This window comes from Microcaecilia unicolor, chromosome 4, assembly GCF_901765095.1.
Source record: "Microcaecilia unicolor chromosome 4, aMicUni1.1, whole genome shotgun sequence".
NCBI lineage: Eukaryota > Metazoa > Chordata > Amphibia > Gymnophiona > Siphonopidae > Microcaecilia > Microcaecilia unicolor.
In genome coordinates, this window is record NC_044034.1 from 231,907,534 (window position 1) to 231,928,187 (window position 20,654).

Consider the following 20,654-nt stretch of genomic DNA (forward strand, 5'->3'; position numbering starts at 1 on the left):
GGCAAATCTCAGTAACCTTACCGCACATGTGCAGTAGTATTTAGTACTATTTGTAAACATTTAAGTACTTTTTTGGGTAACCCGATTAACAGACTAGTGCAATAATCAAAATGTAGAACAATAACACTTTGCACAACCAATCTAAAATTGCCTGGATTAAGATTATCTCTCAAAGAACATACTGTTCTGAGCTTTGCAAAAATGATACTGACTAGTTTACGTATTTGATCCCTCCATAGTTAGGACAGGATCGAGGATAACATCTAATGATTTTACTTTCTCAACCTGATTAAGGAGCATCATCAGTAGGATGACTTGAAAACAACATAAATTGGGTTATTGACATGTTTAACCTGAGACAATTTGCTTTAATCACACAATTAATTGCTCAAAAATTAAAACAAAGCAAATCGTTACTCTCAGTAATAATCTTCTCAGTCCTGAAAACTGAATTTTGTTTCATATATAGTCAGATTCTTTCATTCAGTTTTTGTCTGTATAAATTTCACACTAAAATCAATCAAAAAAAATGATCAAATCAAGGAATAGGTTTAACCTCATGCATAATTACCCTCTCTGTAGAAAATCTCTTATCAACAAAGACAAGATCTAAAATATGGTTGTGCCAGCAAGTTAAAAGGAAATTAAAAATCAGGTAAAGTTTCATCTTTATTGTAATTATCAACATGGAGATTAAAATCTCCCATAATAACCGTAGTGCCTTTTTATCAAGCAGTGCTAAAATGTGGCCTACGGTAGCCCCAATATGGGTCTTTCCCACGCTCTGAGGCCACTTTTAGCACTGCCAGTAAAAGGCAGATTTTTCTATTTATCCAATAATAGCCATCTATTTTGAAAATAGGTAAGGGCTCACATTCTAATCCTGCGCTAATCAGTTAAGTTAATGCACGATAATGCCTATGTGCTAACTGATTAGCATAGCCATGCTCACTGTCCCTCCTCAGCATTAAAAACTACATTTTATTTGTTAACATGGGTAGCATGCGCCAATCCCAAAATTACCACAGGATGCCTGAGCATGCCCTGCAATAGTGCTTTTTAACCTGCAGTAAGCAATCATTAGTGCTTACTGTAGCTTAGCAAATGGGCTCCTGTATTACTTGGTTCCGAATTAAGTTCCAAAAGCAATTCAATTATACTAGAAAAAATCATTATTTAAAATTCCAGAAGTATAATAAAACAGTAGCAAATTCACAGCTGATGATGTCAGAATTAAAGTATCAGTTCCTAGTATATTTGGAGGCTTATTTTCAAAGCACTTAGCCTCCCAAAGTTCCATAGAAACCTATGGAAATTTGGAAGGCTAAGTGCTTTGAAAATATGCATATTGGTGATTCAGTTTTGGAAAACACAATCAAATATTTAAATAGTATAACCTTCCCCCCCCCCCCCCCCCCCCCCCCATCTCTCATCACGTGTTTGAGACATAATCATATATCTTGGTAGACAGAGCTGTTTCAAAATAACAGAATCTTCAATTATCAATCATGATTCAGTAAAACAAACAAAATCAGCATTACTATCTCACTAGGTCAGACAATAAAACTACCTTATTCCTCACTGGCAGTACATTAACTAAAATGAATTTTAAAGACTGCTATTGGGTTATCAATTTAAAATCATCAGTAGATATTTTCCTTAAAATCTCCTCTCTCTTAGTCTATAAACACAAACAGGTAACACCACGGACAAAATTGGGATTGAGCAAATCTAAAAATTTCACAACTTAAAAATGTAAAAGATACAATTTACTTATAAGCAATATTTTAAAGTCCTCCCAGCCCTCCCAAATTCTGCAAAAAGGAGCACTGTGACAGAACAGTGTGTTTAAAATTTGTAAAATTGCCTTTATTAAACCTTGAAGTGCATTTCTCTAGTTTGGCCAGCAGGTGGTGCATGTTTTATGTTAAAGCTGTTATAGAAAAGTGCATGCCCTCATTTAGTTTCACTTAGTGAAGAAGTGAATCTAAAGTACTGTGAGCAGTATACTTTTAAAACTTGTTGACTGGACTCTGATTGGCCTGGAGTTTGAAATTACCCAGCAGTTGTTGCTTCAGTCTTAGCCCGGGAGAAAAGAGAGATCTCTTTTGCTTAGGCTCGGTAAATTATATGCCCTGACCTTCCCAGGTACTGTTTAGACAGTATGCAAATGTTTAGTTAGTGTTATAATTGATGCATATTTCAGTTACCTGTTATTGTTTGCTAATTGCACTTCGTTCCACTGTTCAATTTTTAAGACAATAAACAATATTTAGTTTATTGCCTCTCTGTCTAGACTGATCAAGAATCCTGGTGATTTGTTTGTTGGATCTGTGTGTGCTTTTTGGGAACTGTGGGACCACGGCTCAAATCACTGGGGATAATTGGAGAGCAGGAGACTTGCTCAAATGCAGTTGTGACCCAGTTGGTGGGAGGAGGATGCTAGTGTAAAGCACAAGCGACAGGTGCAGGCAGACCTGAGCTGTGTGGGGATAGACCCTCTAAGTGGCCACGGGTTAACCCCCGGCGGGTGGCTAGGCGTTTTGTGACAAGCACTCTTTTGTCCTCATCACTCCAGGGTGAGACTATAGAATGACACGGGGACAAAGTTTGTCCCCACCCCGTCCCTGTGGGTTCTGTCTCGTGTCCCCACCCCATCCCCACAGGTTCTGTCTCCGACCCGCCAGCCCTGTCTCCATTCCCCCCCCCCCTCGCCCCACATGGGCTCTGTCCTAATCTGCAGAAGCCTCGAACACTTATGATTTTATATTTAAATCTTTTTATTAAAATACTAGTAAATAAGGCCCGTTTCCAAAACAAATGAAACGGGCGCTAGAAAGGTGATGAGTTTCTGGCATAAATGTTTGAAATGAAAGTGTTATCATAAATGTTTTTTCATTTTGGCAAACTTTTCCAAACTTAGAACACATAGCAACAGATATGATGGAAGCCCAGTACACCGTAATAGATAGTGAGAAGAGAAAAAAAGGTACAAATAAGTCTGTCATACCTTTGTGGAAAGAAACAGAAATAAAGCAATGTTGTCTTTGCAGCGTTGTTGGTGTCGTTGTACCCACAAAAGGAGTGACCCCTTTCGCTTGTAACGCTCCTCCCTTGTTGTGTTACAGTTGCCTGTGATAGGTCCATCATGCGTCGTTGCATTCCGTTGCCTCGCAACGGTGGAGGTCCAGGGAATGAGTGATCCCTTCGCCTGTAACGCACCTCCCTTCTTCTGTTAGAGTTCGGTGATAGGTCCATGATGCGTCGTTGCATTCCGTTGCCTCGCAACGGTGTAGCCGTAGAAAATGAGTGACGCTCCTCCCGAGTGACCCCTTCACCTCTGACGCTCCTCCCTTCTTCTATTTGACTTCCCTCTGATAGGTCCCTCATTCGGTGTGACGCTCCTTCCTTTTTCTGTTTCAGTTCCCTTGGATAGGTCAGGGCGGTGCAGAGATCTTCTGTTTGACTTCCCTCTGATAGGTGCATCATGCGCTGTGACGCTCCTCCCTTCTTCTCTGATAGGTCAGGGCGGGGCAGAGATATAGTGTGCTTAAAAGTGGTTACAGAGCTTCGAACATACGAACTTTTGAAGCCACAGAGTCAGCTTCAGAACGTTGAGAGTGCGTTTTATGTGCAGATGGGGCATGACTGAGTGCGGGTCTATGTCTGAGTGTGAGTGAGTACTTCTAATAGCCTAGCCTACCAAGAGGACAGGAGGAGTTCAGTGCTTCACTGCCACAGATGGAGTGAGCTTCAGAACGTTCAAGGTGGGATTTATTTGTAGAGATAAAAAGGAACAATATGCTGTGCACCTGTTGTGTATAAATTACAACTAGAGAACAATAATAACAATGAACAGCTATAATAACCCTCCTTCCCACCACCACCCTCTACCCTTCCAATCCCAACAATAGGTGATTTCTAGTACACCAAGGAATCCTAATTCACAATGTTAACATGTCCAGGGGTATAAAATACAACCCGTTCTATATGCCCTAGAGGGGAAAAATATGCCCTATAAAGCACTGTTGTTTTTTTAACCTGTGGATAAATAAGAAATCATCAACAATCTCAGGATTCAATCTAGCTCTGCTGTCTTCCACAGTCCTTCCTGGAATAGAAGTTGTCTTCTTAGAAGATGTGCTGGAAGAAGGATGTACAGGATCTCCCATGCAAATTTTGCTAGTTGTGGCCAGTATGTTTGCTTGTTTTTCCAAAAAAATCAAAATATCTTTGTAGGCATCACTTAAACATAAATAACAGTCCAGTTTATTAACAGGCTTCAAAGTAGAAAATGACACGGGGACAAAGTTTGTCCCCTTTCCCCATCCCTATAGGCTCTGTCCCCATCCCCATGGGATCTGTCCCCGCCCCGTCCCCGCGAGCTCTGTCCCTGTCCCCATCCCCATCCCCACGGTTACTGCAGTTCCCCGTCCCCGTGTCATTCTCTAGGTGAGACGCCTCTGGCGCCTGGCCCAGTCTTAAATCCACCTGCACACTCCAGTGATGCCACTGGGGGGCAGAGCAAGCTCTGTTCTGGGTCTGGGCTTCAGTGTGGCTGTTCCAGGATGAGAAACTAGCTGAATGGAAATCTAGTGCTCAGATGGTAGGGAGAACTGGGCCCAGGCTTATCTGCACCCGGGCACCTCAGTACACGGCTTTGGACCATAATAGAGAATAGAATTCCTGCTAAACTGGAAGCAGTCTTCCTGCATTCACTGGTGATGGTAAGAAAGCTGTAAGGTGTTAAAATTGAACTATAATGAACGTGAACCTCTGAATTTTCATCAAATAGTTTTTGGATCCTCTCCATATGTATATGCTATAGCTTGGCAGCAAAGCTAGGACCTGGAACTTGTGATTGATGGACTGAAATCAGTTGAGGGGATGATGGTTCCCGAAATATAAGTCCTTCTTCTACATATTTCATTAGAAGAGTTATATTGGTTAAAAAAATTAATTCTGAATGTGGATTTTCTCCCTGCCATCAACAGCTATCCAGGATAGGTTTGTCATTTCTAGTTTTATGTGTTTTGATTAGCACCAGTTTGAAAAAATAGGTTGCTTTTTTTTTTCTTATATTTGCAAAGCTGTATTTATGATTATAATGCTGTTAATTGTAGTTCACCATTGGTTTGGTACTTATTTGCTTTTTTTTACTATTAAATATACAGATTCACATATTTTTGCATTGTAGGTTTTAGTGGCTCTTGCCTGTGATCTGGAGTTGGACACCCTCCCTTGCTGTGCTGAAACACATAAATGGGCTTGGTTTAGAAGATACTGCATGGCCTCCAGGGTTACTGTGGCTCTTGACAAGCGAACACCTATACCTCAACTTTTTCTTGATGAGGTAAGACGTGCTGGAATTTTTAAGAAAATGGCAACTTTATAAATGCTGGGACATCCCAGTCAACACCACTACAGTATTTTTAACGTTTCTATTCTTAGGTGTTGATAAATGTTGAGGTCGATATTCAGCTGCTATAATCAGCATTATTTTTAAATGTTGACCTTAATACTATATGATAAAAAAACACCTCCAATGTTCTGAAGCTGACTTCTTGGCACTGTGGCAGTGTAGGGTTCGTAAATCTGTAGTTCAGCGTTTCATTGGCTCTCGCTGTCCCGCAACGTCACAGTGCCATGGAGTCAGCTTCAGAACATTGGAGGTGCTTTTTATTATATAGGATAAGATATAAGAATGGCGGCCATTACTCTCCTTCCCTCGCCACCTTCACATCTCACCCTTCTTCTGCACCCCGGGGCAGCTATTGGACGTGTTTCACTCACCCTCAGCTCTTCAAAATCCGCCATTTTTCGTCAGCCACTGCCATCGCTTGCATTATCCTGCGTTGCGCTCACCGGTGCCCTGGTCTCCGACCCGTCACGATCTGTTGGGAGCCAAAGGAAAGAAAATTATCAGGTAAGACATAATTTGACTTTCTTTGCCTTTTGCTGCTACTGTACTTCACCCCAGTGCTGCTACTCAGCAGTGATTCATACACCCTTCTGGAACGCTTACAGTCACATGCCAGTTGTGTTCTGTCTGGTGTGTTGCATGTGAAAATCATTTTTCTTCTAGAAGAGCCTGGGACGAGTCAGGCTTTATGGGTGTCAGCAAACTCCGTAACTTCTCAAATCTTGGCACCATGCATACAGCACACATTTTGGGACATCATGTCTGGTCCCTGGAAATGTGCTCTGTGTCTGATGCCACTAATGTCATTACTTATAGTCTCCAGGTGCTGCTAATGACCCAGAACAGAAAGGGAGAGGGGAGTGGGGCCGGAAACCGCCAGTAATGGAAGCCGAACCGAACCTGATGAGATCAGATTATTCAGAGTTTTTAAAACAGCTGATGATGAGGTCACGTGGATGCCATGCCAGAGAGTAGTCACTGAAGATTTCCTCTCTCTATACTCCCTCTTCTAAACCCCATTGCAATGCTAGCCTGTCTAACAGAGATCAATGGGGGAGCACTCATGGCATTGGGTGGTGGTGGTTCACATGGAGTTCAGATGGCATCCAAATCGCTCTGAACAGAACGCGACCATACTAAGCCTGCTGGGGCCAAGATAGTGGCTCCCTCAAGTCAGAAAGAGAAAAGAAAAAAAAACGACGACAAACTCAACCGCCGAGGAAACAGACAATTAATAAAAATAAAGACATCTAACCTCCCTACTGAACCATACCACTCAATCCGATTAGGATACATCAACGCAAGATCAGCAGTAAGCAACTCAATAGATATACTAGACTGGATCACCACAGAGAATCTAGACCTTCTATTCATCACGGAAACATGGTTCCACAGCCCTACAGACCCTGCCATCAAAGAGACATGCCCACCAGATTACAAGATAACCCACTGGGCAAGAACTGGAAAAAGAGGTGGCGGAATAGCCATAATTTACAAATCCGAGTTCACCATCACAACCACTGGTGAATCCACCTCACCACAACTTGAAATAGCCTCGACAAGAATCACTCATCCGAACCTACAAGGACACCTCAGCACAATCCTATTCTATAGACCACCAGGTAAATGGAAAGACTCCCAAACGCAACTTATGGACTTCATCTCAAACACATGTGTCTCTGCCTCAAACATCCTCATAATAGGAGACATCAACCTACACCTCGAAGACGACACCTCAACAGGCACACAAGAATGCAAAGAATTCTTAAAACTCTGGGATCTACACGCACCTAATACCCAACCAACACACGCAAAGGGACACACGCTAGACATTATTACACACAAATTCGACTCAGACTCAACTCTTCTACTTACAGACACAAATGGACACCCACACTTTGGACAGACCACCATAAAGCACATGTCTCCCTCCACTGGCGAAAAATACACAGAAACGCAATCAACAAACACGAACAAACAACATACACCACGAGAGGAAAAATAGACCCCATAACATTCTGGCAACAGATCTACCGAAATGAGTGGTCAACAAATACAGACACCATTCAATTCCTCCAAGAATGGGATGACATATGTAAAATAACATTGGATACAATTGCCCCAATCCAAACCAGAACATCATGTAGGAAAAAATCAAATCCATGGTTCACCGAAGAGCTGAAAAAACTCAAAACACAAGTCAGAAAACTAGAACGCGCATGGAACAAAAAGAAAGATGAACACACAATGAATGCCTGGAAATCACTTTGGAGGAAATACAAATATACCATAAAACAGACTAAAAGACTACACTACAAAACATTGATTGGACCAAACTACAATGACACACACAAACTCTTCTACCTTGTAAATAAGTTGCTAGACACCACACCAGTTACAAACAACAGCAAAGATATACCAGGGGTCGACGACCTCGCGAAACACTTCAAGGAGAAAATTATACAATTACGAAATAAAATTCCCACCAGCCCTATTGAATACGCCACACTCCTAAACTGTCTAGACCCAGAAGACGGAATACACCCAGCAGACAGGATCTGGACCGAATTTGAATCACTGTCAGAGGACCTCATCTCTAAGACGCTCAAAACATTCGCCAAATCCCATTGCAAACTAGATATCTGCCCAAACAACCTCATGAAAGCAGCACCTCAACAATTCATAACAGACCTAACGAACCACGTGAATTTCATGCTACAAAACGGACTCTTCCCAAAGGAAAAATTCTACTCACCCCAATTCCCAAAGACACAAAAAAAAACGCAAGCGAAATAACTAACTACAGACCAGTAGCATCTATACCACTAATAACCAAAATAACCGAAGGAATGGTAACCAAACAACTCACAAATTATCTCAACAAGTTTTCAATACTGCATGATGCCCAATCAGGATTCCAGTCAAATCACAGCACAGAAACAATACTAATTACCCTAACAACTAAATTCAAACAAATGATTGCTGCCGGCACCAATATACTCCTCTTACAATTTGACATGTCAAGTACCTTTGATATGGTTGACCACGAAATCCTATTACACATACTTGAATATTTTGGCACTGGAGGCAATGTCCTAAACTGGTTCAAGGGGTTCCTAACCCTGCGCTCATACCAAGTCACATCAAATTCAACTACGTCTACCGCATGGACACCTGAATGTGGAGTACCGCAGGGATCCCCGCTCTCGCCAACCATCTTCAACCTAATGATGATCCCCTTGGCAAAACTTCTATCAATTCACAACCTTAACCCTTACATATATGCAGACGATGTAACGATATATATTCCTTTCAAACAAGACATTAACGAAATCTCCAACGAAATCAACCAAAGTCTATACATCATGAACACCTGGGCAGATGAATTCCGACTAAAACTGAACGCAGAAAAAACTCAATGCCTCGTACTTACCTCCCAATACAACACGAACAAATTTACTGCTATCAACACACCTAAACTAAATCTGCCAATCGCTGAAACTTTGAAAATCCTTGGAGTCACTATTGACCGCCACCTAACACTGGAGACTCACGCAAATAACACAACCAAAAAGATGTTTTACTCCATGTGGAAAATGAAAAGAATAAAACCATTCTTTCCAAGTTCCGTATTCCGCAGCCTAGTGCAATCACTTGTACTTAGCCACCTGGACTATTGCAACTCACTATACGCAGGCTGCAAAGAACAAATACTGAGGAAACTTCAAACAGCCCAGAATACAGCAGCCAGACTCATTTTCGGAAAACCAAAATACGAAAGCGCAAAACCCTTGCGTGAGAAACTACATTGGCTCCCACTCAAGGAACGTATCACCTTTAAGGTATGCACCTTGGTCCACAAAATCATCCACGGTGAAGCCCCTGCATACATGTCTGACTTAATAGACCTGCCACCCAGAAACGCTAAAAGATCATCCAGAACCTTCCTCAATCTCCACTTCCCTAATTGCAAAGGCATAAAATACAAAGTATTGCATGCATCAACCTTCTCTTATATGAGCACGCAGTTCTGGAATACACTACCACGCAACCTGAAAATGATCTACGAACTAACCGACTTCCGCAAACAACTGAAGACTCATCTCTTCGAGAAAATTTATTGTAAGGATCAAAACGCATGAAGTCCATACATACTAATAGAAATGCATCAATACACTCCCTTCTGAACTACTCTCACCCCGCATTATCACCACACTTCAAACTCCAACCACAGATACAATGTTATACCCTATGTTCTCTTGAAATTGTTCTATCGCCTATCGTTTCCCCACTGTAACTTCACATGGTTTCCACGCCCTCACGATTTTTGACTTGACTTTGTCTTCCCATAACTCCTCACAATGTAACCCATAATCGTGTTGTAACAATGTATTTCCATCCTTCACAAGGTATTGTAAGCCACACTGAGCCCGCAAATAGGTGGGAAAATGTGGGATACAAATGCAATAAATAAATAAAGTCCCGTGGATTCCAGCGTGGGGGCAGCCTGGATAGCGAATGTGGTGGCGGAAGTTACCACAGCGATGGAGCTGCAGCTGGATCACCAACTTGCACCCATAGACACTAAATTGGACAAAGTACAGGAGCATCTGGAAAACTTAAATAGGGAGTTTTCTCAAATGCAGCAATGGACCAGCAATTTGGAGGATCCATTGAAAACTCTGTCCACCTATAAGGAAAAGTTGGATGATCTGGAGAACAGCTCAAGGAGAAACAACCTGAGGCTGATGGGCATTCCAGAATCCATGGACAATAGGGAGCTCATTAGTTTTCTGAAGGCCTTGTTCTTTCTGGAACTACAACTACCGGACCGTCTGGGCCCCATAAGAGTGGAACGAACATACTGTCTTGGAGTGTGGCAGGTGACGGCTACACAGCCTAGGTCGTTACCCTGTGGGTGCTCAACTATGCCATCATCCAAGCCATCAGAAGTGGGAGGTCACTTACTTATAACAATAAATCTATCTTGTGTTTTCAAGATTACTGCACCACAGTGGCCTCCAAACGCCACAGTTTTGCGCTTATTTGCAAGCAATTGGTGGACTGCAAGATACATTTTGCCTTGCTTTACCCTGTGCATCTGAAAGTCACAGCACAGGGACATACATATCTTTTTGACACCCTGGTATCACTGCAGGCCTTTGTGGACCAACTACAGGGCACTTCTGCAGCGGTGGATCTCTAGCCCAACTGGGCAGAAGGATGTGCTTTGGACTGCTGTTTCCAATCATTTCTCAGGAATGTAGGAGTGCCATACCTGTCTTTTTTTTTTTTTTTTTAGATGCCTGACAGTATAGGGAGAGGCACATCACCACCCTAACTGTGAAGGACAGATTTCTTTTTGCCCTTAGTGGCCCACCAAAATGTTTCCCACTACTTGCTTTTGTTCCCTGTGCTCCTCCTGGTCCCCACCCCCCTTTTCTTTCTTTCTTTCTTTCTTTCTTTCTTTCTTTCTTTCTTTCTTTCTTTCTTTCTTTCTTTCTTTCTTTCTTTCTTTCTTTCTTTCTTTCTTTCTTTCTTTCCTTCCTTCCTTCCTTCCTTCCTTCCCTGGTAACAGTTTTGAACCCTTTACAAGTCTCAACTCTGACCCTGTTTTCCCTAGTATACGGGTCCTGCTGACACCTTGGACCATTTGCTGAAGAATCCTTTGGTAGATCTCCGCTTCATCTCTGCACTTTTGATTGGCCATGGATGGTTGAGTGGAATCATCGCTTGAGCAGGGAGCCCCCAAGTGACTTGCTATTGCCACCAGTTCTTTTATATGGAGACCATGCTGTATTGTAGAGTCTGGGATTCCCCACGGGGTGGTTTAACCATCCTGAGGGACTTCACCCCCCCCCCCCCCCCCCCCCAAAAAAAAAAAAAAAAAGTTTTTCTTTCTTTTTTCCTTTATGATCACCTATACATGTTCAGGGTTTCATACTGTTGATCCTGTTCTGACAGTGTAATGGACTTTGCTGCTCTGATTTTAATGGCAAGAAGTGCAGGGTGATGCACTTGGGCTGCAGAAATCCAAAAGAGATATACCAGATAGGAGGGGAGAGATTGGTAAGCTCAGCTCAGGAGAGGGACCTTGGGTTGATGGTATCCAAGGATCTGAAGGTGACTAAACAATGTGACAAGGTGGTGGCCATGGCTATATGGTTGCTAGACTGCATAGGAGATGGGTATAACCAGCAGAAGAAAGGAGGTGTTGATGCCTCTCTACATTGGTGAGACCCCACTTGGAGTATTGTGTTCAGTTCTTACTAAGAATGTAAGAAGATTTGAAATGGTTCAAAGAAAAGCAACAGAAATGGTATGGGATTTGCGTTGGGAGATGTAGAAGGAGAGACTTAACTGACATGAACATGTTTGAGGAAAGGAGAAACAGGGGAGATATGATACAGAAGTGCAAATATTTAAAACGTATTAATCTGCGAACAAACTTTTTCCAGAAACGGGAAGGTGCTAGAATTAGAGGACATGAATTGAGGTTGAAAGGGGACAGACTCAGGAATAATGTCAGGATGTATTTATTCATGGAGAGGGAATGCCCTCCCGCGGGAGGTGGTGGATATGAAAACGGTAACGGAATTCAAAAATTTGTGTGATAAACACAAATGAATCCTGTTTAGAAGGAATGGATCCAAAGAAGCTTTGAGATTAGGAAGCAGTACCGGTAATTGGGAAGCAAAGCCAGTATTGGGCAAACTTCTACAGTCTGTGCTGTGATCGTGGCTGGACAGATTCAGCTCCATCTTTAGAAATTGGAGAACAAGGCCAATGCTGGGCAGACTTCTACGGTCCATGCCCTGAAAATGGCAATGACAAATCAAGACCAGGTATACATATGTTGCTATGTATGTTACTATGTTATGTTTTGTATGTTTTTTTGTGTCAGTACTTTGGAACTCCTTTATAAATATGCGGGAGATTTGCTTTGCTTTACCTGGGGAGGTGTCTGGGCATGTTTCATTTATTTATTTGCTTTACATGTATACTGTTATGGTTACTGTATGTTTGTTGTGGAGTTGACTTTTCATGCTCTATTCTGACACTCAGGAGTCATTACTTTTCTTCTCAACAGGGTTGGAGAAAGGGGGTCAGTGTCATGAGGTGACCATTCCCATTGCAGGATATATTGGAAGGGGTGGGGTTTTGGTAGGCTTGAGGAGGGTGTGAGGGGTACAGGGAGGTAGTTTTGTCCTTTGGATGGGTGAATGCAGAGTGAGCAAGAGTGATTCTACTCTTTGGTATGGATCAAGTGCTGTGGATGTTTTCTCCCTTTGTGGCTTCTGTGGTGATCATGTGGTTTGTCTCATAGGATTGGTCAACGGGAAGGACTGTAGGCTGGGACAGTCCTTTTTTCAACCAGTATTCTTTTGTTATCCTTGCCTTCTCTTAGACCTTGATTTCATAGTATGAAAGTGGTCATTTGGAATGTAGGGAGCATTAACTCTCCAGTTAAATAGTCAAAGTTTCTGCAGCAGTTGCAGTGCCAGAAGGCAGTTATCACCTTTCTGCAAGAAACACATCTTATAGCTGAGGAACATCTTAAAGTGAGGTGTTGGTGGGTGGCTGACTGTGTGGCAGCAGCAGCACATCATAAAAAAGGTGGCTATATTATTTCAAAAGGACTTGGAGCCGGATTTTGTAACCCTGGCTTCAGATCCGGAGGGGAGGTTTGTGCTTTATCAGGTGACTGTTGATCATAAAGAGCTATTGTTTTACAGAGTTTGTGCCCTTAATCATATTGATTAAAAATTCTATCGTAATCTGACATACTTATATCTTAAGAAACCTACCTTACCTGTACTGATTGGAAGTGATTTTAATATCGTATGGGATTCTGTGTTGGATAAATCTTGCCCCCAGAGGAGAGGGGGTTGGCTCTGCTGTGAGGTCTCCCTGCTATGTGTCAACTTTTGGATTTGATAGATGTCTGTAGGATGCTTCATCCTACTGAGAAGGATTTCACCCACCTTTCGATGGCACACTCCACACAATCCCATATTAACTACTTGTTGGCCTCTACAGGTTTATTGATGGGCATTTCTCAAGCTGAAATTGGACCTTATGCATTATTATACCATGCTTGGTTTGTTTGGAATGGCAACTCAGCCCTCGGAAGGTGGGTGGCCATGTTGGGTTTTTCAGTTTACCATTTACAATGATCACAAATGTCATAACTGCCTATTGGACTGTTGGCATGCCTATAAACAGCATAACCAGGTTCATGAGGATATCCCTGTATTGTATTGGGAAGCAGCACAGGCCATCCCATGCAGAGATATGGTAAGCTACTGCAGTTCTCTGCAGAAAAGTAGAGTTAAGGACATTCTTTGGTTGGAACGTCAATTGACTGTCCTCCATATGCAATATGGGGCATCTCTTAGTGTCTTTGATAAACAACAATTGTTGGAAACAGGTAGCTTTGAATAAATTATTACTTCAGAGAGCTAGTACATCTTGTCATACCTATTATAGGTTTCACCTCTATAAACATGGTAATAAGAGTGGTAGACTTCTTGCTCATTTAGACTGTCCTAAGTTGGGACCCTCCAAGATTTTGACTTTGAAAAATCACAGGGAAATGCAGGTTCACACTGATGAGGAAATCTGTGCCATTTTCCATGATTACTGTAACTAAACTTTATGCCCCCCTGGAGGATGTAGGGCTATCTGGGCAGCTGTGTCTTTCTGATTTAGACTTAACGAGCATTTTGCCTGCTGACCATACAATGTTAAATGCTCCTATCTCACCTGAGGAGGTGAATTGGACTATAAATTAGAGCCCTCTTGCGAAGGCCCCTGGTCCAGACGGCTACCATGCTGAATTTTATCATTTTCTTGGAGAGGAGGTGGCTGGTGGTTTTAGATAATGTCTTCAGTGTAGCCCAAATCATTATTTTGCTGAAGCCTGGTCACGACCTAGAGGTCCCAGACTCATACTGCCTGATCTCCCTCCTGAATTATAAGGTTAAGCTTTTGGATACAGGCATGGCAAATTGCCTGGCCAGAGCTTTGCCCTCAGTGATTCATGACTCGCAAGTGGGTTTTGTCAAAAATAGAACAATCTCTGAGAGCTTTAGGAGAATTCTTACTTCTCTGGCATATAGACACAATATTGGGTTTGCCTCCCTATTAATTAGCTTTGATGCCGAGAAAGCATTCAATAGGGTGCAGTGGAACTTATGTATGCTACTTTGCAGAGATATAGTATCACTGGCCACTTCCTCTCCATGATTCATGCACTCTACACTTCCCTGTAAGCCATCATAATGGTCAATGGTCTGTGCTCTGAAACATTTTCCATTGGTCGGGGGACGTAACAAGGCTGTTCTCTCTAGCCTCTCTACCTTTTATAATCACGCTAGGTCCTTTAATTTGGGAAATTCACACTAGCCCGGAAATGTTGGGCCTCTCTATTAGTTCTCAGATGTTTAAGCTGGTGGCCTTTGCAGATGATTTACTTGTTCATTTAACTAATCCCCAGTGGTCACTGGCCGCGCTTTTAGCCCTTTTTTCAGGAGTACGGATACTGCACAGGTTTTCACCTTTACTTCCAAAACTCGGAGGCACTACCATCCTCGCCTTTTGTAAAACGGCAGTGGGAGGTGATCCAGTCCTTCAAATACTTGGGTATCCAAATATGCATCTTAACTCCAGATCTGTACCATTTAAATATCACAAAATTAATTACTGACACGGAACACCACTTGACTCAATGGATGGATATGCCACTCTCTCTAATGGAAGAATTAGCCTTATACAGATGATTATATTTCCTAAATGGCTGTATGTATTGCAAACGTTGCCATTGTGGCTGCTGCAGAAGGACCTGAGACGCGTCAGTGTACTACATTCCTGATTCTGTTGTGCTAATCAAAAACTCAAACTGAAATTTACTTTTTTGTTGGGGAATTGTAGTCAAGGAGGTTGTGGCCTTGCAACAGCCTGTTATGCCTCTTATCATATTTTCTCTCGCTTGCAGGACCTCTTGGCGTCCAGCCTTTTGCTGTGTCCAATGAGGGAGACTTGGAAACATTTGAGATCACAGTTGAGAAGGATCCCTTCTCTCGCTGATCTTCTCCCAATTAGAGGAAATGTTGATAATACGTCATTTTTAGCTTGGGATGCTGCCAATATTACTTTGTTAGAGCATAGTATGGCTGGGGACGGGTCCATTGCCCCCTTTGAGGAGCTTCAGTTGCCTATCGGAGAGCGCTGGGGAACTAGGTTTGCCTATTACATATAGAGACATATTTTCAATCTGTGGAACTTTGTAAGTCTAAGTGCTTTGAAAATGAGCCCCAGCATCTCCAAACTGTGTCACAGATTAGAAATCCATATAGACCTCTGTATCATACTCACACTTCCATGCCTTACCCATGTGTTTATTCAGTCAGAAATCCCTTTCACTCGGTACTTAATAACTGTATTTTTCATATTTCAGATTGCTAAGAAAATCCGTGAATTGATGGCTGACAATGAAAGTATGAATGTTCTTCATGAGAGCCATGAAGTGTTCAAGAGGGAGCAAGATGAGCAGCTTGTCCAGTGGATGAACCGGTTATTCTTTTTTTTTTTTAATAAGAAATTTAATGTTTTATAGAAGTGACTTGCTAAGGAGCACTTTTACTAAGCTGCATTAGGTGCTAACGTGCATCTATCAGCTCACCTGATTATACCACCCCTCCCCCTCCTACATCATTGATTGCTGCTTCTCTCAGTTTTCTTTCTGTTGCCTATCAGCAGGCCCTGCTTCCATTTAATGTGCTTCTTTACCTAAAGTGGTTTTGTTACACTCAGAGTTAGATGTAGAGAAGTAGGACATTTCTTTGAAAGATATATGGCAAGCAGTTTGTATGTTAAAGGGATCACTTAGTGGGATGTGTCTCAACTTTGCTCTTTTACTCAAGGGTAGACAGGACACCTATTTATTTATTTATTTATTTATTTATTTACTTGCTTACACTTATATACCATTTCTTGATCAAAATAGATCAATCAAAATGGCTCACAAGCATATAGAACAATAACAGTCCAGAATAAAAAGAAGTTGCAGAAAAAAATAATAAAAAACAAAATAACCAGCCATAGTCAACTCACTTAATCTAACATTCTAAAAATATAATCATTGGGGAAACAAAAAATGTTTTCAGCTTCCTTTTAAAGAACATAAGATTGCTCTCAAATCTAAGTGAAGTTTGTTCCACAACTCTGGCCCAATAACCTGGAAAGCTTTTGAATGCCATCCTACTCTTCTTAGGAATACCAATTGACTCAGCTCACACTTATAAGACAAGTAAAACACTTATGTACCCCAGGTAGCAGAAACATTACAAATGCCTTAGTCTTCTATAGCAGCAGCCTTTGCTGGAGGAAACCTTGTCCCAGATGCAGCTACAATCCCTCATAAAGTGGTGGTGTGTTCTATCTGACCAAAGGCATTGAGCTGGAAGATTCCAGAGAATGAGCAGGCAAGGGTGAAAACAAGAAACTGGTTGTTTCAAAAAGTTTCTCTAAAGAGAGAGAGAGCATGTGTGTGTGTCTTCATCTGCAACCAGCCATTATTATGTTCCAGTCCCATTGCTGTTTGCCTGGCCTTTGCGATTGGTGGCATGTATTTCCATCATATTGATGCAGCGCCAACCCAAGTAATTTCTCTTTTCATGGATCACCAAGGGACTCTGCCTGTGACATCCTCATGACAAACCCCATCCAGGAATGTCATGTTTTGGCTTGGTTAGTAGTTCTGCTTAGATATTGGCTGTCTAAAGGCACCAAGTCCTAAGCTGGATTAAACCTGTCTTTGGCAGGGAATAGACATAGGAACTTTGTGTCCATGTTCACCTCTGTCCCACAAACTAAACCTGCAGCAGTGAAATCATAGTTAGAAATCCATCTTGCCTAAGTAAATTTGGTTCTGTGCTGCATACACGAATTCTGGGACAGCTTTGCCACACATGCCTATTCCAAGAAAATTTTGTGTTCGCATGTAACCTCAGAAACATGCTGATACTTTTAGTCAGCATGGTTTGGATTTAAGAGTTTCTTGAGGATTCTCAAGATAACATTTTCTTGATAGAAATAATCTTCAGTTCCTTAATTTCTTTCCAGTCTCTTAATAAATGCAAACTATAGGGATTCACTATCCCTCCTCCCATATTTCTTCCCTTCATCTAACACCCATGGGAGATAGTTCATCTTCCTCTCTCATGACCACCTTTATTTTACTTGGTATCCAATTTATCCTCCCGTCCTTTCCCATTCCAAAAGATGCTTCATTAGTGCCACTAAATAGTACAGTCTACAATTAGGGAGTGCCAAGCCCTCTCCTTTTTTCTCTTATACAATATAGATAGAGCTACTGAAGCCCCCCCCCCCCTCTCACCCCCATACACACAACTTTATTTATTGGTTTCTGAATGGACACTATCTCCCCTTATTGTGAGGGTTTGGAAGAACATCAGTCTCAGCAACATTATCTTTTTAACTATCGCTATCCTCTCCCAGCATAAGAAGTAAATATCAGCCCATTTATCTAGATCCCTCTTTATTCTTCTGAAGACTTTTTCATATTTCAGCTCATATACTTTGGTTATATCTGTTGGGATTTGGACAGTAACCCCCCCCCCCCCCCCCCCCCCCCCGGATATTCAGCACTATTTAGAGTTTAGTGGCCAACCGCTAATATTCAGCGGGAGATCACTGATTATCTCTGCTGAATATTCACGGCAAATACCCCTAGATTCTATATAGCGCATTTTACGCTGTTTTTGCAAATCCAGGCGTATTCTGGATTTGCGCACACAACTTAATTAGTTAAGCCAATCAGCACTGATAATTGCCAATTAACAAGCAATTATTGACACTAATTGGATTAATTAGAATTTACACAACCATGTAAGCATGTTCTATAATGTGATGCGCTTAAATTCTAAGTCACATAGTTGAAAAGGGAGTGTGGCCATGGGCATGAAATGGACCAGTCATTGACATTTTTAAAATCTATGCGCATTGTTATAGAATACACCTGGTCTGTGCCTAATTTAGGCATCTGCATTTACACCAAGTTTTACTTCGTGTAACTGCCCACGACTAAATTTAGTCACGCAGACAGGCGCTCTGCATATTCTATAAACTGCATGGAAATTTAGGCTTATTCTACAAAATACACCTAAATTAAGGCGTACTTTATAGAATACACCTAGCTGTATTTCATTTCAACACCAACCTTTTTTAGGTGTGATATATAGAATCTATTCCATAGTGGCTAAATGTCTATCTCGCGAGCTGGCATAAGTAGCAGTCCTATCTTTGCCTGCTATTAACTTTAATGGCTGGCACTGAATATTGACATAGCCGGTTAAGTTAAAGCTGGCCAAAAAATCCCAGATATTGTCAGAAAAGGCATATTAAAAAAAACACAAATGGGATGCACATCCAGTGATAAAACAGAATAATAAAGACTTGCGTAAGAAATATAACTGAGGGAACAAAGACACCAAAGAGAGCATTTATTACTGTAAGGGATTCTTTGAAAGCCGTGTCAGTCACCAGAAAAAAAAAAAAAAACACTGCGCTGAAGAGCCAAGGGAAAGGTGCATGAAAAAAGGCCATGCAAATGAATAAGTACCAAAAATGTGAAACATTAAGAAGTGACTGCAGCAACCAGACAGAATGGCACCTGAAAAAGAAAATACAGTATTACAGAAACTATTGAAAGAGAAGAAGTAACTTTAATATGAAGCAACAATCTTTGTTTGCACTTCAAAGCGGAGAAGATACAGGGTGAGTAGTGTACTATCTTTTAAAGTGAAATGTGCACAGAAACGAGGTTGAAAGTGAAACACACAAAAAATTGAAAACGAGGCTAGGAATTAAATGAAACACATATGAATTGGCAAAGCTTTATGTGAAGCATAAAAAAGACACAGTGGAGGGCAAAGGATAGAACATGTATTATCTCAGCAAATAAAATATATATGAGGGGAAAAAAACTGTGAGTGAAGTGATGAGTATATAAATTACTAAAGTGGTACAAAATGTTGAAAATGTAAAAATGATAGATATTGTGAAAAGATGATAGAGGAACAGAGGGGAAGCAATTCACCCTCAAAAGTAGGTAAAATGAATGAAAATATATAAAAACAATATGAAACCCTTTAAGCAATGTATACATAAACACATATATATGTAACAGATGACTAAATACATAAATGTAAACAAAGAATCAAAATCCCCTTTTGACCAAAATAAGTCCATCAAATAAATAAAAATGAACAGTAAAGCATAAATAATAAAATATATAATTATTGATACATAAGCAATATATAAATTCAGTAAATATATAAGTGCATATAAAAGTGTAAAAACAGTAACCCACAGATGTTGAAACATAAATCAGTCAAATCATAAAGAAACTGATATATAAATATATTGAGAATATTGTTATAAAATCGATGAATCACAAATATAAAACATAATTCATAAATGAATTATGAACCACAAATATAAAACAAATATAAAACATAACTCAATAAATTATATGAAAACCAAATGAGCACAATAAGGGTCATTTTACAAAGTTGTGGTAAGCCCAACACAGGCTTACCGCGCGCCAATTTGGTGCTACCCACCAGCCCAATGGGGGAGCTGGCAGTAGTTCCAGCCACAACACGCCATTTCCCACGCTGGGGAAAATAGAACTCAATTTTCTTTTGCATGCTGGTGATCGGGCAGTGCTGTGCACTACCCGGTTACCTCCGGGTTAGCACGGTAGCTCACCTCAATGGGTTGTGGTGAGTGCTGCCTCCCACATGGCCACATGGTAAGATCAATCTTACTGTATGACCATTTAATTTTACAGCCTTTTTACCCACTGCGGTGAAAAGGCCCTCAGCTTGTGGGAAAACGACATTTGCTGCTACCGCAGGGCCTTCTGTTCCTCTACCATCTTTTCACAATATCTAGCATTTTTACTTTTTTAACATTTTGAACCAGTTTATTAATTTATTCATCAGTTCACTTGCAGTTTTTTCCCCTCAGCTCGTATATATTTTATTTACCGAGATGATAACATACTTTCTATCCTTTGTCCTCCATTATGTGTCTTTTTTATGCTTCACATAAAGCTTTGCAAATTCATATGTGTTTCATTTCATTCCTACCCTCATTTTCAATTTTCTTTTTGTGTGCTATTCTGTCCTGGGTATTGCAGCAA

The 20,654-nt window shown here is 41.1% G+C and overlaps 1 protein-coding gene across 1 annotated transcript in view; it reads left to right on the plus strand.

Annotated features, from left to right (window-relative positions):
* HERC2 (HECT and RLD domain containing E3 ubiquitin protein ligase 2) overlaps positions 1–20,654 on the plus strand; it is a 921,269-nt gene that overhangs the window by 757,909 nt on the left and 142,706 nt on the right. The window contains 2 exon segments of the mRNA XM_030201308.1: positions 5,198–5,353; positions 15,882–15,997. Of these exon segments, the coding sequence (XP_030057168.1) occupies positions 5,198–5,353; positions 15,882–15,997 (272 nt within the window).